This window comes from Lampetra fluviatilis, chromosome 8 (genome assembly GCF_964198595.1).
Source record: "Lampetra fluviatilis chromosome 8, kcLamFluv1.1, whole genome shotgun sequence".
NCBI classification, from domain to species: domain Eukaryota; kingdom Metazoa; phylum Chordata; class Hyperoartia; order Petromyzontiformes; family Petromyzontidae; genus Lampetra; species Lampetra fluviatilis.
This window is the reverse complement of record NC_136282.1, coordinates 10,769,342-10,789,043: the sequence shown is the minus strand read 5'-3', so window position 1 is coordinate 10,789,043 and position 19,702 is coordinate 10,769,342. Positions and strand designations below refer to the sequence as shown.

The 19,702-nt window shown below is 40.3% G+C and overlaps 1 protein-coding gene across 1 annotated transcript in view; it reads left to right on the top strand.

The window, feature by feature from the left end:
• Positions 1-19,702, top strand: part of SND1 (staphylococcal nuclease and tudor domain containing 1) — a 219,741-nt gene that overhangs the window by 53,893 nt on the left and 146,146 nt on the right. Inside the window, exons 11-13 of the mRNA XM_078859092.1 lie at positions 819-908; positions 7,551-7,651; positions 17,340-17,450. Of these exons, the coding sequence (XP_078715218.1) occupies positions 819-908; positions 7,551-7,651; positions 17,340-17,450 (302 nt within the window). The remainder of the gene's footprint in view (positions 1-818; positions 909-7,550; positions 7,652-17,339; positions 17,451-19,702) is intronic.

Genomic DNA, 19,702 nt, shown 5'->3' with positions numbered 1-19,702 from the left:
GAGGTGATTAAAATTTTTGCTTCAAAATGTCTAACTCTTCAAGAGTTTAAGTTATTTATAAAAATTAGTTTAAGTGACTTTAAACAAAATGTCAGTGTATAGTGTATGTGGTTATTATCGGCAATAATAAATCTTGTTTTAAAATGTAGCATTTCACTAAATAAAAATTTGGTCATTTTGCTTATATTACAATTTTTTTAATACAGTAGGAAAATTATTTATAATTTATTATACCTTAATATTAAAATCGTTACTTTTCTGTGTGAAATACCAACATTTTATTTTTGTTGCACTGTTTATCGAGGATATGCGTATTTGTGTCATTGTAATTGTATTTGATGGCACTTGCAAAGCTTTTAGCAAATTTTTGTTCAAAGATTGTTCAATAGCATTGGCAGTTTTTCGTGTCATTCGGAATTGACGTTTTTGGCCACTTGTGCATTGTTTTAGCAGACAACAACATAATGGTGCATTTTGGCAACCAGATCACACCTGTGTGATCACTTACTCAGCTCAAAGACTGAGTGCTTGACATTAAAGTTCAGTGAATTGTTAAGCGAATACGGAGCACATCTGACAGTAAGATTGTGTACGCTATTTGAAAGCTCTTCTTGTGCCAGTTGTCATTCTCGAGTGTATTGCAAATTAATGCTAATGTGCCTCGATCAGATTAGTAATTGTCAGAATTATATTCTGCAAATTGACATTGTACACAAACTGCATGTCCACAGTCAGCCTGTATGTGTATGATGAATGGTCTCATTTTGTAATAAATAAAGATTTTTTTCTTTTTTGCATGTGTGTGATTGTTAATACAGGACAAGAACAGAAGGCTACGTCCTCTGTATGACATTCCTTACATGTTTGAAGCTCGAGAATTTCTCCGGAAGAAGCTCATTGGAAAGAAGGCAAGTGTCTGCTACATTTCTTGCATACTAATGTACTGAGCAGAGGTACCGTGTGTTCCTGTGCGTAGTGCGCCATTACGTATACTGCATACTTGTACATGAACACAGCAATCATTTTGAACTCACAGTCATTGTGCGATCTGTGGGGGGGGGGGGTGGAAGAAGCAGCTTTTTTACATTTATATATATACGGCTGTATGGGCTCACAATTGTACAAGCCATGGTTTTATTCTGGGGCAAGGTAGCTGTCATGTAGGACACATTATTTTCAGCAGATGTTATGTCTGTGCAATCAGCACCAGCTGCAAGTCAGTTGGTGAATTGCATTGGGTTGGATACACCACCTATCACGACTGGCCAGTGTAAAAGCGCGAATCAATTTCAGATTTATTCTGGTAAGAAGAGCTGTGTGTGCAGCTCTGAACATTGCCATTTTTACTTGTACAAAATACCGCCACGGTCTCACGTTATTTCCGATGAGGTTGATCCAATTGATATATAATAAAAACATTATTTTGTCGCCTTTCATCCTGCTCCGAATATTTTTTTGTATGTTGTATTTTTACTCGGCCAGAGCTCCATTTTGGTGGCTTAACAACAGACTGCTCTTATGTCATGGGGACTACTGCAATAGTGTCAAGTCAGTAGCGGATGGGGGTTCTCAGTCCTTGCGTGTTTTGCTGCTCGTTTGGCATGATGAGGCCGTGTTTTTTCTCATGGTTTACTTCGGCACTACCATTTGTTGTGCCATCCCCTGAAACACACTAATTTTAACAGAGCACATCTAAATTATTTACTCTGCGCACACCGTTATGGGTTGTTAATATTCACAAGACTTTGGCGCACCGAATTAGTAAATCCCATACGGCAATATATCCCCACCTTAGATACGTTCTTGCACTGCAGTACTTGCAGATGCAGCTATATATATGCACAGGTAAATTGCACCATACTGTGCAACATGCACGGTCAGAATGACAGCTTTGTATTTTTGTCGTAAAGTATAATCACGTACAGGCATGCTTGGCCACACTTTTTCCCGCGAAAGTTCTACTTTTTTGCACACAAGATTAGAGTACTCTTCGCTTAAAGTACATTGTTTGGAATGGACGGGGGTATAACGTGTGTCGTGGAGGCTGATATCGAGAACAAGAGATGCAGCTCAGCATGGCCCTGTGCCATCCATCAACACTGCTGAAGACCAGCTGGGAGTTGGCAGGGGGCCACCATAACAAACGTTTCTCCTACTCAAGTCTGGCCTCTTCTAATTATATTCTGGTCCAATCAGCACTTTAAAAAGGGAACTGGCATTAGCGGTGGTGCAGTAAATGAGGCTGCTACTTTTAGGCCTTTAAAACAAAGAAGAAGATATTTGTGCGTTTTAGATGTCTTGCGAAAGAATAGAAAAGTACATGTACATACATGTGCAATATAGTTGCTGCTACTGCTGCGTTATCAATTAGTCTCAAATTAGTTCCGGAATAGTATCAACAGGATTCGTTTTGCCTTGGATTAAAATTATCATACCTTGCAAGATAAGGTGGGAAAAATATTGACTCTTTCCTTCCTTCCACAAGAAAAAATATTATGACCTTTAGCTAATGCCTGAAGTAATTATATATGTATGATTCAAAATATTACATATCAATATTTGATTCTATAATAAGCCATTTCAGATTCTTTGCTCGTATTTAAAAAAAAAATTCAAAGCAGAATTAGCTAGATATGGCAGGACAGAAATCGGGTTTGTGACCCGTGTGCGTGGGTCCGAAAGTTAAGTACCCTTTGAGTTATATTCTTGTGTTCGTGGGCTTTCTGCGAGTGCCTTGTGTTTTCTTCGTAAAAACAACTTGTTAAAGGGAGCCTGTTAAATGTCCCAATGCAGCACTCCTGAAGACATTGTCTTGAGACTCGGTGAGGCTTTCCAGGGTAAATGAACATTACGTACAGTATGTGTACAGTTTTATCGAGGTTTTTGGGTCAGATTGTGTAAATATAAATGTGTTGTTAAACCCACCACTGCCCGACACAGCCAATTAGTAAGGTTTGTTACCCACAACATTTACATTGACAATTCGAGTACGACATTTCGCCAGGAATTACAAACTAGTAATTACAACTAGCATCATCAGGCGGACAGCCTGTGAGCAGACTACAGGTATTGCGATTTCTTTACTCAAAAACAGCAGGATGTACAGGCATGGCGTGCATGCATTATTTAAGTTGATTACCCTATGAAGAACCCAACCGGTAATGGATGTCCATTGTAATACGTTAACCCTCCCCCTGGCCTTCGCACCTGATTGGCTCACAAGTGATGACATCACATTTATCCTCTCTATTTAAGACCGAAGCAAGAGGATTTCTCTACAGCTCTGACTGTCCGCCTTCGTGATGCTAGTTGTAATTACTGGCGAAATGTCGTACTCGAATTGTAAATGTTGTGGGTTTGCTCTCCAACACACCGGTGTGCTGAACTCGTAACGAATTTGCACGTTTTGTTTACGTGAACAAACCTTACTAATTGGCTGTCAGGTGGTGGCAGGTTTAACGACACATTTATATTTGTACGATCTAACCCAAAAAAAAACTATTATGGAGTGTCTACAGTATGCATACAGCATATCATAACCCCCCCAAAAACCACCCCACATCCATTTTTCAGATGGTGAGAAAACATTGGTCGTTTTTGTCACCTTGGTTTGTTTCATTGTTGTAGCCTTTGCTGCGAGGCCCATTTTGGTTGCCAACCTTGCTAACAAGGTGATTGACCAATAAATGAACTTTCTTTGAAGAACCTTTCTGCTGCCATGACATTTCCCCCCCAAAGTGCAGACTCAACACATCAGGGCGGAGGGAGATGTCAAATGAAAATAGCTATATGCGCAATGCAAGAAAATTAATCTCGCTCAAAATGAAACGGCACAACTTTGGCAGGCAGATGGGGAGCAAGGATGGTGAGCTGTCTGGCAGGTATATTAACTAGGCTAGCCGTAACTCTATTTGTATAATTTATGTATGCACTATATTTCACTCAACTAAAATTACTCTAAAATATCGTATATAAGCATTCAGAGCTGGTGTTTGCATTATCCTTTTTATACTACAATATTCCCAAGCTAACATTGTTATTGCTGAAAGTTGCTGTTAGTTAATGCATCCAGATGTTTGGAAGTGATAAGCTATCGGGCTAAAATGGAGTTTAAAATGGAGGTTGGACCAGGGATGCCATTTTTGAGGCCTCACAATAAAGAAAGAGCTTAAAGCCTGATCTTGGTGAATTTTAAAATTGCTTTTCTGGAAATGTTACGCATTTCACATCTTATGTTCATACACCTCCGGCGTAAATAAGTGGATGTAGTTTTATCTTACAGTTTCAATGTTTTTAAAACGAGTGTGCCAAGCTGCAGAAGAAGTAAGCATTTTTTCATACGACAAATAATGAGTAAAAAAATAGTTTTGTTGTTGCAGTCTTGAAATAAATAGTTGTTTGCCGTGCTTCCCTGGGTTAATGTATGCATAGTGTGACATCAGAGTGCCAGGTGGGTTTGTTGTTACTATGGGCTATGTCGCCTGCCGTGTATTTCCACGCACCAAAGCCCAAGCAAGGCACAAACAGTTGGCGTAATTGAGTATTGATGGCCTGATGATTGAGATTGACGTACAGTCGTTTTTCTTTCACGTCTATCAATATCATATAAATAAAAAAGGCAAAATTCCCAGTCTTGTTTAATGATAGCATTAATATGAAATACAGCTTAAGATATCGGTGCATAATTATGCCTAAAGTGCTCTTGGCATATCAAAATACTGAGTTTGTAACATACCGAACATTGAAACATTCATCGTTTGATTATGATTCAGCGTTTTTTCGTGCTGCTCTGTACACAGAAAATCTTGAAAATGAAAGAGATGAAATCGTACGTCCTGACACAGGTTTCAATTTGCATAAAAAAACCTTGATAAAACACCTAAACGATTTGTCAATTTTAATGTGCTTATGCCATACAGATTATACGGAAACATAAATATTGTGGCCTTAGAGTTATTAAGTGACCTTTGATTGTGCGATGTGATAAATATACACATTGACACTGCAAAAATTAATTCTGTGATCCAGTGTATAAAATTGTTTGGCCAAGGAGAATATTTTTCAGCAGCCGTGTTAGTGTAGCAATGGTGTCACTGGGATTGTGTGCATAAAGAAGAACAATAATCTTGAATTAATACATTATACAGACACGGACTGCATACGGATGCGGGGAAGCCACTAGCATTTTAAAAAGGCAATGGAGATATTGCATGGAATGTATAATTAATGAATGGGTATTGAAATGATTGGTTGTTTTTTTGGTACTTATTAATAGACCAAATGGGAATTGTGTGAAGCAACATGCATGGTTGTTTAGTCATCATGCTAATACATTTTTTATTGTATAAGAAAAGGAAGATGATATATTTATGTATATTTTTTCTAGTTACAAAATGTTCCGCGCACAGTGTAGATAAAGCCCTCAAAACACATTTGGTGTTTGTTGTTTGCGTTTAATTTTTCTGTGTAATTGCCTATCTTCTGGGCGCACTCGTCCCATCTGTAGGTCAATCTGTGGGCCGAGTGAAAATAATTTATTTTGGTAATGTTAGACATTTTTCGAGACAGCTGTCTGAAGGTCATTAAAATTCTCCGTTTGGGAAGGTGCCGAAATAGTAAGTTGCATGGAGGTAGGTAGCCGGTTTGGGAAATGTATTTATGATTAATTCTTCCATTTGTGTATGAATATTTATGATGATTATAATCGCATGAAATCCTGGTCATATGCGCTATTATCAGCAAACATTTGAGGTTATAATACTCCTGTGGAATACATTGAGACTCTCTTTTGTGCTCATTGTGTAAAAGTCCATGTCATTTGAATTAATATGCTTTGAAAAAAATACATTGAACAAAAAGTCACGTGCTCAGTCTCATGTGTAATGTAATAAAATTAAAAGACTTCAAGCAGCGAAAAAATGCAACAGTTCATTATCGAGCGGTTCAGCTCGAGAAGCAAAAAAGGAGCCCTGAGCATGGCTCCTAAGTACGTACGTCGCTCGCTCTGCTGGATCAGGGCCTCCCAATGCCACGCGGGTCTTTGGGATTATTTGCCAAAACTATATTGGAGACGTTTAGGAAATTAACAAACTGAATAACACTGATCAATTCCTTAAACAAGTTGCACATTATTGCAGCCTACTAAACAGAGTAAAAAAAAAAGTATACATTTTATGTCATATAAAAGTTGACGTAATTTGTGTATGTGAGAACGTTTTAATGGATTGTTGTCTGCCTTAGTCACGATATTGGAAGAGATGTACGTGCCCTCTTGGACCTTATAAAGTACACATTTTTAATATTGTTTGGTTTATTTTACACGAGCGTTGAGAATATTTGACCATGAACCCACGTTTATGATGCAATCGCAGCACTTACGAGCAGTGGCCGCGCAGTGGTGCCTTGGCTAGTGCATTGTGCAATAAAACCAGTGACCTGAGTTCTGTTCTCGGCTTTGGCTAACATCAGTTGTGAGTGAGATTTGAACTGGTTCTGAAGCTCTCTCCCTTCACCAACGCGCGTTGACCGGTGTGGCAAAGCGTGGTTCACAGCCCCCAATGACAAATACGGAAAAGGATGTCTTTATCCAGCAGTGAATTAACAAAGGGTTGAAAATGCTTCTTATTATTGATGCGTTTATAGTGCATGCACCAAGAGCTGTTGGCAGCATTTTGTAGAATACGTCAAGTGATGAGACTAATTCAATGATGCCAAGAAGAGCGTGTAATTGTGCTTATGTTGGACAGGTGTCCGACGCTCCTGACGGACACAAACTTGAATTGCACATTTAAACAAAACACTTAATTCCAGAACATATCTATGGGTGTACGTAGGTTTGGGTCTGTGAAAATCGAAATGTTGGTCCTGTAGATATTCATGGCAATTTGAAATTCTACAAGGTCAGTGCTAGGAGGCTTTTATGTGGAGCCCTTTTGGGTTGCTTGTAAACATGCATTTGCGCACAGACAGTCTTCTTCCACCCATCTTTTAGCCCAAACGTCACACCGATGGATTTTCATTTCTCTCCCCAAACTGAAGGACAACCGCTAAGGACAATATTTTCAGAGTAAAAATGACCTTTAAAGGCTTTCCCAGCATTCTGACAGCACCAAGAGGAACTATTTTCATCAGGAATCCACAGCATTCTGCCAGCTATACAACGATTCATCCTGAAAAAGGAAGAGATTACATCAAGAAATTACATTTACATGACCCATGGGATGTGTCTGTTGTTATTTACACTGGTGCAGGGATGCATCGAACCACAGTGAAACTTTATTGAATTGTCCAGTGTAAATCACTTGTCTGTATTACAATGAAAAACTATTGTGAAATAAAGCGGGACACAGAAACACTTGGACAATTGCGCTCCACAGTAGCACCCCCAAAAATAATACGTTATTGCATGTGGGTGGACTATCTTTCTCGGTTATTGAAAGTAGCCTGCCTAGAATGTTCTGCACAAACACACTTTTATGAACTGTGTTCTACTTTCTGCTGTGGCCGCTGTGGGCTGCGGCTGCTGCTGCTGTTGTTGCGTGCGCGCGTAGGTGAACATTTCTGTGGACTACATTCGGGCTGCGTCGGCTGCCACGGACTCCACGCCAGCCTTCACCGAGCGGACGTGCGCCACCATTACAATCGGCGGAGTGTAAGTGGGGGGCCTGGGATCCAATTCTCTTTGCAGCCGTCGGCTGCGCTCCAGCGCAAGTCCTGCGTTGGGGACCTCGTGCTGCGTCGCACGCGAACTGTGAGCGCGGCGTTGGCTCTTCTCTGCGGCCCTTTCCCTGTGCGAGATAATTAAGTATGGTGACACTGCTCTTTAAGGATCATTCAGGATTTATGCGGTCAGCTGGATGTTAACTTCAATTTAGCTCTGACCTTCAGCTTTAGAAACACGGATGTGCGCTAATTTGATAAACCCTGTTGTTTTCTCAGCCACCATTTGAGGCCAACAATCCTTCTTCATGTAATATAAATGAGCAATCCTTAGCTAACTTTGTTTTGAAAGGCGTGTTACAGGCAACAGCTCTGGCGAGCATCTTCGGCTGGAAGCCGACACGGGTAAAAGTTTTTGCCAAAAATTGACAAAGATCGGCATTTTCCGTGCCTCGAGCCAGGCATCATCAACATCATCATCGTTGTAAACAACAACAACTGCCTCAACATGCACTGCCAATTATTGAGCAACAATGATGTGGAAGTATTTTGCTCCCTAAATGAGATAAATTTCTGTATTAAATTGCTCACTTTAAATGATAAATTATTCTCATGTCGGCAACACTTCCCCACCCCCCCTCCCCAGACGGCCCCCCCCTCACTTTTATATTGTGCACAGCAACACAGCTCTGAAGCTGGAGCAACACAGCTCTCGGCCACTACGCCCCTTTATGTTGGAATTTGCCTTGACCATTCCCAGCACCTGTGATAAAGTGTCTGCGATGGAGTGCGAGTGCTCGCACGGACCGATGTTCATAGGCACCCTCCCGACAATGACTCCGTTGTGTTGTCGTTCCCCCCCCCCCACCCACCCACCCTTGTGCAGTGTTGGTTTTTAAATCCCTCACTCGGTGGTCCATGAAAGTCAGCCCGCACCGGCTTTTGCTTCTGCCGGGAGCAAGATGGGTCCTTGGCTATTGCGGTGGCTGCAGCATTTTAAAATTGTTGGCTCTTTTATTTAGCGGTGTAGATTTAATAATTGCATGTTCCCGTTGGAGATTTGCGTGTGCGGATTAAACCGGCCGTCCTGTACCTTTTGATCACCCCACAGTGCTCGTTTCTCTCAATTATTGTGGAATATTCAAAGTGGGACCTAAATATTTTTTGAGAATTGATTCAAGAGAGAAAGTTGGAACTCATAAATAGACTAATTTATCTTTTTGAAGTAGATCTAATCTAAGATTTTGGTGCAGGTGGGTTCCCTTGAATGTTTCTTCTTGCATGTTAAAACGTTGTGGGAGTATTTGGCAAGGCAATGCGCTGGGTAGATTTCTCTTGAAACGTTTCCCCAAGGCTTTAGTTTTCTATCCAAGATGCGCGGCTTCTGGGGCTTCTGGTTGCTTACATTAGGAATGCATCGGCCAGGCTCTGCTCTCCAGAGGAGGCTGTGGGTAATATTGAGCTGCTACGTGTATGGGGGGGGGGAAGGAGTGTGTTTGCTATGTATCAATCATACGCATGATTGGCCTCGAGGCTGTGGCTGTGCAAATGCATTGCCACGTGAAGAAATTTTCCGACATCAGCTCGGTGTGTACCAGCGATGCTTTTGACCCCCAGTGCCGCCCTGTTGATGGCTTCATATTTCTGCCTAATTAAAAGTGCGGAAAGCTGAGCGCGCCGTTGCATTTGCCAAGAAATTATCACGTATTATATTCATCGCCTAAACCGGCAAATAAATGGTGTTATTTTTAAAGTGCTTAATGCTGCACAGAGATGTATATCTATTAAAGCATTACAAGCATTTGTATTACATTTCAATCTGATGGATACACTGTTCAGAATTTTAATATTTAGTTATTTGGAGGGGTTGGCTTTCAGCTTAGTATTTGTCTTTAAGAGCAGATTTTGTTTTTCATTTTTGGTCACGCTCACATGTACGTATGTGAAACTTCTTTTGAATGGCATGTAGCCAACTACGCAAAACGAACGTGTGGGATGAAGGACAACAAACTAGACATAAAAGTCAGTTCTAAATAAATTGAATTTTCAATCGAAATTTTAAAGTGCATATAGCTCCCAGTGGCTTCCGAATATGAGAGAGAAGACGAAACACAGGTATCCATAATAGAGCTTTTTTTGGGTTAGATCGTGAAAATATATAAATGTGTCATTAAACCCACCACCACCTGGCACAGCCAATTAGTAAGGTTTGCCTCGTAAACGGAACATGCCAATTAATTACTAGTTCAGCACACCTGTGTGTTCGAGAGTAAGCCCACAACATTTACAATTCCAGTACGACGTTTTGCTGGAACCAGCCGTATTTGGCGATTATCCACAATTGATCTAACCCAAAACAAAACCTCTTATGGATAATATCGGTCGCGAAAGCCTACCACGTGTGAAACTGAAACACACTGTGTAGAATCCGCGTGCCCGTCGCGTGTTGGCGTCGCGATTTTTTAATGCTTCTCCGGGATATGTGCCCCCCCCCCTTGTCCATGGTTCCCCCGGTTCACAACTGTGGGTGCTTGATGAGTAACGTGATGTGGCAATTCCATCGGGAAATCCTGTTCAGGAGAAGAACTTTAGGGGGGAGCAAGTAGGCTGGCCCGATGACCAATGGCTGTGTAATAAGTGTGAAGATTTATGATGTGTAAGGAGACGGTGAAAAGGTGCAAAAGCCTTGTTTTTTGGGTGGTGGTTTTTTTGTTGTTGGGAAGAGGGCAAGAGGTTTTTGGCAATAAATCAAATCCTAGTGACGAAGGAGTCGAACAAAAAATTGTCCAGGGCTTTGACTTCAGTGATTACATAGCTCGGCCAAGTTGATATTTGGTCGTATTGTGTTTAACTCAGTGACAAATGTGAAAGCTATCAGTGGTTCAAACGATTAATTTTGCTTCAAACCATGTTTAGGTTTTAATTTCAAACCGTGTAGCTTGTGTAAAATTATGCGGTGCTTGAAATATATTGGTTATGCGGTGCGTTTTATGAATATAACCACTGATTTTATACATTGTTTTAAGGTGTTTTTTTATATTGGGGGAAGCAGTGGCACAGTGAAAAGCGCACTGCACTATGAACCCAGACACTCGAGTTCGACTCCCGACCATGGCGACTTCAGTGGCGAGTGATAATTACATCTTTCCTGGGCCCTTCCCACCGTCACCAACCCTCCCCCGCTCCACTGACCAGCGTGGCAAAACAACAAGCAACCTCTGTAACCAACACAGAATCGGGGAGGCCTTCATCCAGCGATGGATTGACATAAGGCCGTGAAAAATTGATTCTATACTTTTTTCCCCAGTTGTGTTAATGGTGAGGACGTACTTGGCCAGTAAGCATATTTTGTAACGAGCACACACACAGTTCACGTGTTTATATTCATGTGCAAAGTGTATATGTTTCATATACATACGCAATCAAACATATGTACGGTGTGTGTTATGCATATTGAAACTGACGGACAGTCAGACTGCATGCACTATTGTTCTTTGCCATCCCTCTGAAACATTTGCACCATACACGACTCTGTGTGTCTTCTGTTGTAATTTGACTGTACCGTATGCAATCGTTCTTCTTCACATCAATTAATTATGACCCCTTTCTCTCCTCCCTTGCTGCCCAGCTGCCTTGTGTTTATCCTCCTTTCATGATAACTCCCACCTAATATTCCTGTCACTGCATAGCCTCTTGAGAGATACCATTGTATCGAGATGCTTTATACATGCAAATTGTGCTTTTATGCCAAATCAAAAGGGTTAACGGTGTCGAAAAATAAAGTCGTAAGTGTTAGTTTGCACACCTTTAATATCACGGTTTCATGATACGTGGCATATATAATGGAGATGAAGGGACACGGTGACGGCTGTCAAGACTATCGCAAATACCGAGCGCCGCCTACGTGGGCTCGTTGCTATTTTACAAAAGAAAAAAAAACGGACGGTAGAGGCATATCCTCCACTACAGGGAACTTTTAAAAGCTGGGAAGTGCTCTTGAGAACAATATGTTCCCCTGTAAGAGCATCGTAAGGAAACAAGATGTTCACTACAAAAAGGTTCGTGGCTGCCTATTACGCAGTATCTGTAAAAGCAACGGGCTTAGCTATTAACCGTTGTGGTGTTGCACTTTTTCGGTGCTTACGTGCTGTAGTTTTGTGTGAACCTCAGCGGGTGTAATTAAAATGTAGAATTCGAGCCTCTTGCGCTGAATTTAAAATTTGCCTTTCATAAAAAAAGATAACGCGATGATGAAACATTACCTGCATGCCAACTGTGGTGTGAATAGAAAATTATACTTTCCACGTTCAGCTGGAATGACTTAGGGATTTTCACCTGCTGAATAATAGCAGCTCTTTGGTAATTAAAGCAAGAAGCATCGGCATTAGCAGTTGCAAAATATATTTCCACTGCGATGGTTGCAGGTGGGAAGATTTTGCTTCTTCCGCAGGTGCAAATTAATTCTCGTGATTTGGATTTCACGATTTGATTCACAAAATGATGCATTATAGTTCATGGTGTATGTCATAGCGGATAGTGAGCGCTGATTAAAAACGTTCTTTTTTAGGCACATTGGTATGCATGGAGAGAGAGATGCATGCTTGGAATTACATTGACAGAAAAAGGAACGCGTGGAATGGAGAGAAGATATGCGGGCTAATTGCACCATTCTATTTTTTTATTTTACCAGGTCAGGCCCACTGAGCTATGTAGCTCTTTTTCAGAAGCGACCTGGCCACAAATAATGGCTCAACGAAGTGACTTATGGTGTGGAAATGTGTTGCAGCCAAATACTCCAAATGCATGTTGATTGTAAATGTGGAGGGAAAAACCCGAGCACCCGGAGAAAAATCCACTTGACCACGTGGAGAGAGACGCACAGACTCCAAATATACAGGCGTCAGGGTCAGGATCGAACCCACGATCTCTTACATACCAGGCGAGATCTTGACTTAAAGCTTTCGTGACTGCAGGAATTCATATTCTTTGGGTTTTTGGTAAAGCCACCAGTTTAAATGTCTTTACATTAACAGGCTAAATGTCTCTGTAACAGCCACAGTTGCTCGTTTTCCTCGATGTGGCGGTGGTTTTCGTGTTGTTCGTTTTTCTTACATTGACATGCTAATCTCTCACAATACAATGGCCACCTCCACAGCTTCGTCGTCGTGGAGGTAGCCCAGCTCTCCGATCTTACATTGACATGCAAATTTCATCACTAGCCCCGCCCACTTCACTTATGGCCCTTGGGCTACACCCATCTCAAACCTTTATAACGCCTGCCTCGGCAGCTCTCCCGTTATATGTTTTCACCTGATGACGATTGCTTGTGTTGTGATCGAAACGTCGTGATATTTTTATTGTTTATTATAATTTTTCTTCTATCTACGTGGCTTTACCGAAAGACCCAAAGGAATATACCAGGCGAGGTTTTTAACATCTCGTCACTGTGGCACCCATTCAAACTATGAAGAAAAGAAAGGGTTGGTGAGGAGACATTTGTAAAATGTGGGATGGGTGACGGCTAGGATTAATGACGCAGTGGCGGCCAAGGAATGGAACACATCCGAGAGTACGTCCACCAAGGAGATGGAGCAACGAGGTCAGGTCGTGTGCAGGTGTCGGGTGGATTATTCTATTTTTGTGGCCATGAGAGATGGCAACGAATTAGAGAGGCCTTCATTTAGCAGTGAATGTATCATGGCCGATTATAAATGCATGTATACGCTTTAATGCTGGTTCAATATTGCAGGGTGCATCTTAATATTTTTTTTGTAAAATTGTCCTATTGGAATTTGGGATGTTTATCTAACAAACATTTAAACAATTATGGGAAACAACCTTGGAGCCTGCTTCTTGGTCATTTAAACAAACCTTCCTGCATACTAAAACTTTCATAACCATTGTTTTATGTTCAAAACGTTGGCTTTTGCGACCAATATCATGACTCAATTATGTAATGATTTATGAATAATTTGCAGTGATCTGTAAATCCACCGCTGGTTTTTGAAGGCCTTCCCCAACCCATGTCGGTCATTGGTTTTCACGCTGATCGGTGTGGGTTGGCGAAGGGGTTCCAAGACCAGTTTACATGCCACTTGCCTCTGATGTTATCCATCACTGGGAATCGTACACAGGTCATTGAGTTTAAAATGTAATTGTGCTAACCAGCAATACCACCTTTCCACCCCATTTAAATATCCCGGTGTGTGTTTTTTATGTACCTGATATCTAGAGACGTAATTTTCTCATAGTAAATTGCTTTCCCATTATAAAAGTCCATGGATAGTTAAGTCAAATCTGTATAATGTATTATTTTAAATGAAGCACGAGGCCTCTCCAAAATGTACATGAAGAATCGGTGGCAAACCTTGTAAGACAACAAACACCGCTGTTCACCACTAAGAAGCAGTGATGTGACCACGGCGTTTGTTCCAGGCTAAGTGGATCTTGAGGCGACGTTAAGTGTCGAAGGCTCACTGGCAGGAGATCACAAGACAAACCCAGGTGCTATGGGTTGATTTGCTAATATGACTGGCAGCTGCACCTCCTGTGCTCAGGCCTTGTCAGATAGGCCTTGTAAGACAGGCTCTTACCAGATACGTTTTCTGATAAATTTCGTATTATGTTCAAAGCAATAATAATGAATAAGCATTTTTATAAATTCATCCTGTTCTCAAAACCTTTGCAGGTGCCCTTTTACAACCGTTAACACATTCATAAAAAAAACATTATTTCTGAGCAAAGAATAACGATTTGGTGTTTAACTGGTGCAGTGTACTGAAGTAAAACACAAGTTATATAGACAGATTATAGACCATAGGATTGGACACTGAAGTGTGTTGAAATGTTTTCTTTGACTTATTATTAAGTAATATTATTGTGGGCAGTTAGGGATATGAACCCCTATCTCAAAATTGCTTCTTTCTCTACATTTAAAATGATTAGCCCAAAGGCTGTTCCCTACATGCCAATTCTTTTATGTGTTCATGCCATTTCTTGTTAAAGCTGTAATGGAACTTAAAACCTCCTTTTTCTGTGAACAGCAGTGATGGTTTGTACCCAGGGTTTGGCTAGATTTCCCTCCCCGTAGCTCCGTCCTTTGTATAGACTGTGGTCACGAGCTGATTTTATACACGTTCATACAAAACAGAGCCTCGTTTGTTGCACTGTGGTTGAAATAATGCAAACCTGTTTTGAAGAAAGTGCACCTTTTATTTATAAGTATTTCTTATGCAGGGTTTTTGTAAAGGCCATGGGATGAGCGATTTACAGTTCATGAATATCAGAACTATATGATGCAATTAAATTTTGTTCGGATGATAATACAGTGTTCAGGTTTGATTAGCTGTACCGTTCCAGAAAGTTTTCTAGGTGATTTCTTGCGGTCGGTTAAGTTATGGGTATATACATCTCTTACAACCAAACTCTTTTGGAATCGATGGGTGTCCTCTTTGTTAAAATTAGCTCAATCTCAGGTGGACCAAGAAGTAGAATGAAGCATGCTTTAAACACGATTGGTCATCTGTAGTAGACATGACTTGTCGACCGTCTGTGCATGGGTTTTAAAGTGAGAGTGTTATAGCAGGAAGTGTGTTATTGAGGAATAAGGGGCATCAGATGCGTAATAGCTACAATGCCTTGAAAGAGTTCGAAGTACGAGAACATTTTAAGTTAATTTGCTGACCAGTGGGATACTGATGGAGCTTGTATTATAATGTTGTCCTTCATGTATTTGAGCGCAGAATCTCGCAGAGAAATTATGTACAATGTGAAGTTTATTTTTTATTTATTTATTTGGAATTTTATGTTTACTCATCAAATACATTTAAACGTGTCGTGTAACCCGTAAATGTTCAGGTACCTGTCCTGTGGCTAATCCATCTGGCCTATTTATTCCATGTGCTTGATGGACATTTTACGGAGGAGAATTTTCATTCGTATGTATATGCCCAAATTGGTGGTTACTTTTGATTGTCTCTTTATGGGGTCTAAATTAAAATGTTTATTAATTTTGCATCCTAGAGATGTGTTAAAATGGCCACCTTGGTGCAAGTTTTGAAATTCATAATATTTTCACATTTTTAAATATTGTGGTTCAGATTTAAAATCTGTAATGTAATTGAAATAAATACAAAAAACGTTGAATATTTTATCTCACATGCTGTGGCCACCTTCCTATAAGAGATTCATCACTTAGTCTATTGAGGCTCGTAAGTCGTGACCTGATTAAATCATACCAACCCTCTGAAAAGGTCCCTAAATGTTACAATCTTTTTTTTTAATCCGTTAGGATTCTTTGTTATATCCGGAGAGGTTAAATTCAGTTTATGCATTATTAACTGTGATGAATTAAACCTCCATATGGGTAGAATTTTTAATAAAGTGTCAGCTAACGGCACCCTCTACAAATCATTTGCGCTTGGGAGCGCATGAATCATTTCTAGACAAAAGTTGCCGTTTTTTTGGGGGCTTCTTCAGAAGGGCAACACTTTTGTACTGATGGGGGAAATGGTACACGTGCTGTGTGAATCCATTCAAGCCCATTTTTGTTTGCCGTGGATCGTTGGCTTGACATCATCACGTGGTGTCCTCTCCGTCTGCGTTGGAACAGACGTCACAGCAGGCCTTCGACAGTGCTTCTGCACATATTGGACAATAAAAAGACAAATGCGTGCCTTAAAAGCCAGCCTCGATGAGGCATTGCACTGTTCATGCGTTCATGCAGCAATCATTTTTACAAGAGTGTAGCATTCAAGGATATTGATTTCTGATCGTGTAACTAACATGGGAACGGCTACAGTTTGTCTTTTTGAATAATGGTGGGTTTTTTCCCCTCGTAGATAAAATGTCTCTTGCCTTGTGACAACAACCCAGGCTACATTGACACGTGCAGCCTGTTAAGGGTAATATATTGCCACGTTAATGATTTCCTTGCTAAGCTCACTAACGATAGGAATAACTTTTGTTTATGTCCTTCATTTGTCTCTGGAAACTAAGGACACCCACGTGAAAATAATTATCTTAAGTGTTCATCCTAAGACAGAGGAAGAAATGTAATGTTTATTGTTTTTAATAAATCCAACATGTTGCAAACAGCTTGACGCTGATCAGGACCCTTTTATTTTTATTATTATTGTCGAAAAATGGTTATGTTTTATTACAAGTGATCGCAAATGCAAATGTTAACATCTCCAGAATGTATTTAAAATTGTCGAGATTATCGATTCCAAAGTGTTTTACATTTTAAAAAATTCAAGGCAACTGATCCCTTGTAGGCAAATGAGATGATTACTAATTGCATCATGTTCTTTGCAGCATCACCATTCTGTGAACCCTGTAGCGATGGTGGAATGGCTGCTGCGATTCTGGCGCAATAATTGCTTCTTTCTGTGTGCACGTCTTGAGTGTGCTATCATCATAATTACGATAAAAAGGATTTCCTAACCAATATACGGAATGTCTCTCTTTGAGCAGTTTTAAAATTGGGTAAAAAATTGTGATTAGTCGGGTATGGCAATGAAATGTCAAATAGCAATTATGAAGTCAATAATTATTCTATTGTAATTTGCTGTCGTGCAAAACTTAAACGTTGTGGCCGCTGTTCCGTTATACGCTGGACTTTCTATTTGTGATTGTCGCCCCTTCCCAGTTTGATTTTGGACCGTTGGGATGTTTTGCAGGAATATTGCCGAAGCCCTTGTGAGTAAAGGCTTCGCCACCGTCCTGCGATACCGCCAAGATGATGACCAGCGTTCTGCCCACTATGACGAGCTGCTTGCTGCCGAGTCCAGGTATCTACACACATTGACTTGTCGCCGTTCACAAATGAGCAGAGTGTTACCCAGTGGTTGGTGTCGTGGTCGGAACATTGGACTCAATAAAAATCGGAAATATTTATTTACACTGGAGGAATCCGATGAGCTTATAAAGCTTTTTTTCACCGATGTCCAGTAAGGGCGGGCCAGAATATTACAGCAACAAAGAGTACAAAAACTCAATAGGTGTGCAAAATGTAGGTAAAGCAAATCACTGAAAAATATATATACAAAGAAAACTTACCAGCTATTAGGTTCTTGTCTAGAAGCGACCTGACCACAAATGAGAGCACAAATAAGTGGCTTATGTGAATATTTATAGCAGCCAAATAATCTAAACGCCGATTCGATTTTTTGTTTGTTTCGGGACGGTAGTGGAAGCAATACAGCAGTATAATTGGGTTCACCACGGCTCGTCGATCAACAAGGTCGCATGTGGTGTGGAAGTGAATTGTGGGTACTCCCACTTATTGCCATATTTCTGGCAAGTTGTGGAAGAGTGCCCAAGTATCCTCTAGTTGGGAGGTCTTTAGAGCTCCCACTAGTTGGAGGCCCTTCTGTTAGTAGTGGCGTGAGAAAGAAATTGTAGGGCTGTAACCTCGACCTTTACCTCCTCAGTGGGTGAGTAGGCGGTGGCTAGAATTTTGGGTGTCCATTTTGTATTTTTTGAAGGCCACTGTCATGTTTAAAGTGTGTTGCTGCTGCTCACCTGTATTAACTCTAATAATTAAAATAAAGGTTAACTGCCTGGTAACTCTTCTCCAAAGCGCCCATATACTCGGATTAGCACGGTTGGCTAGGTACGGCGCGAAATAAGTTTAGCCTATACATGCATACAGAAGCGTTATTGCCATAAACGTCGTTTTTTTTCTTCCTTTTAAGGTCGAGTTATTGATGAGTGAGTTTTGTTACCTCTGAAGGGAAGCCAAACTGTCCGATGTCATTATATCCGCCTTGGTTGGCCGTGTTAGGCCTTCATAATACTGCAGAGTTAGGAACTGCATGCTATTACTAGTCAGTGGACTACAATATACCTGTTTTTTGCAAAGGTAGTGGTTACAAATCAAATAATAGTCGTGCATTATTTCAGTCGTGATTTTGTATGTGAAGTGTTTCCTACCATAATTATGGCTGTTCAAGGATCCCTTACACTATAACCACAATTGTATACAAAAAAGAAAGGATGGAATACAATTTTATTAAAAGTCAAGAGTACATGTAATGCATATCTGCTATAGAGAATTAGTGAATAATTACATAGTAAACAATCTTGTAAGAAAGGTTTAAAGTACATTGCCGATGCATCGAATTAAAGTAATTATTAGGCAGTTTGTATTTACCAAATAAACAGGACAGCAATGCATTTAGAATTAAGGTATTTTGATAGCAAGCATTAAATTACACAGAAAATCATGCGGTACGTTGTGTGAACTGTGAAACTTGCATTGAAAGTGGCACGTATATGAGAAAAATGTTTTTGTTTGCTAGTTGACGAGCAATTCGGTAAAAAAAAACTCCCGAGTGATTGTTACGTAATTTATTCGGCAATTTTTCTTTACATACTGCCACTTAACTTATTATGTTTGTGAAAGAAAATCTGTTTTTTTAGAGGGATGTTTATTAAACTAATGTTACTGCAATTTCATGAATTATGTTTCTTTAGTTGCTTCCTTATTTTTTGTCAAGCTATTTTTTAAAGTTTGTGAAATATTTGTGGTATATGGTGGATTATGGTAATCTAGTACGTCGGACTAAACCTTTTGCCAAGTAAACATTTATCATTGTGTATAATATAATTCGACCAAAAAAATATTTTATTTCAAACGAGCGTCTAATAAAATAATGTCTGATAAATGTTACCGTCCGAAAATAAAAATGTATTGTAAATTCCAGTGGCATCTACCAATGCTTCCAAGGAATATATACATGACACCGAATCACCTTGACACATTCATCATTGACACTTTCTCATGATAAAAGCATTTACAGTTGTTTGACAATTCAGGCAATCGACCTTCAGAGCAAGGAGCTCTGTGGCAATTGCCCAGAACGTCCACCGACTGTGTGTTTCTGTTATAAGGCACCGTTAATGATGCATGAATTTAATTTTTAAATACACTGACACGCCACTACCAACGCAGTTACCCAATTTTTGTGAGGGAAAGAGTAATCGCCATTTTGTTTCGTGGAACTGTTTTAATAGCAACAGATGCAGGTGGTACGAAACG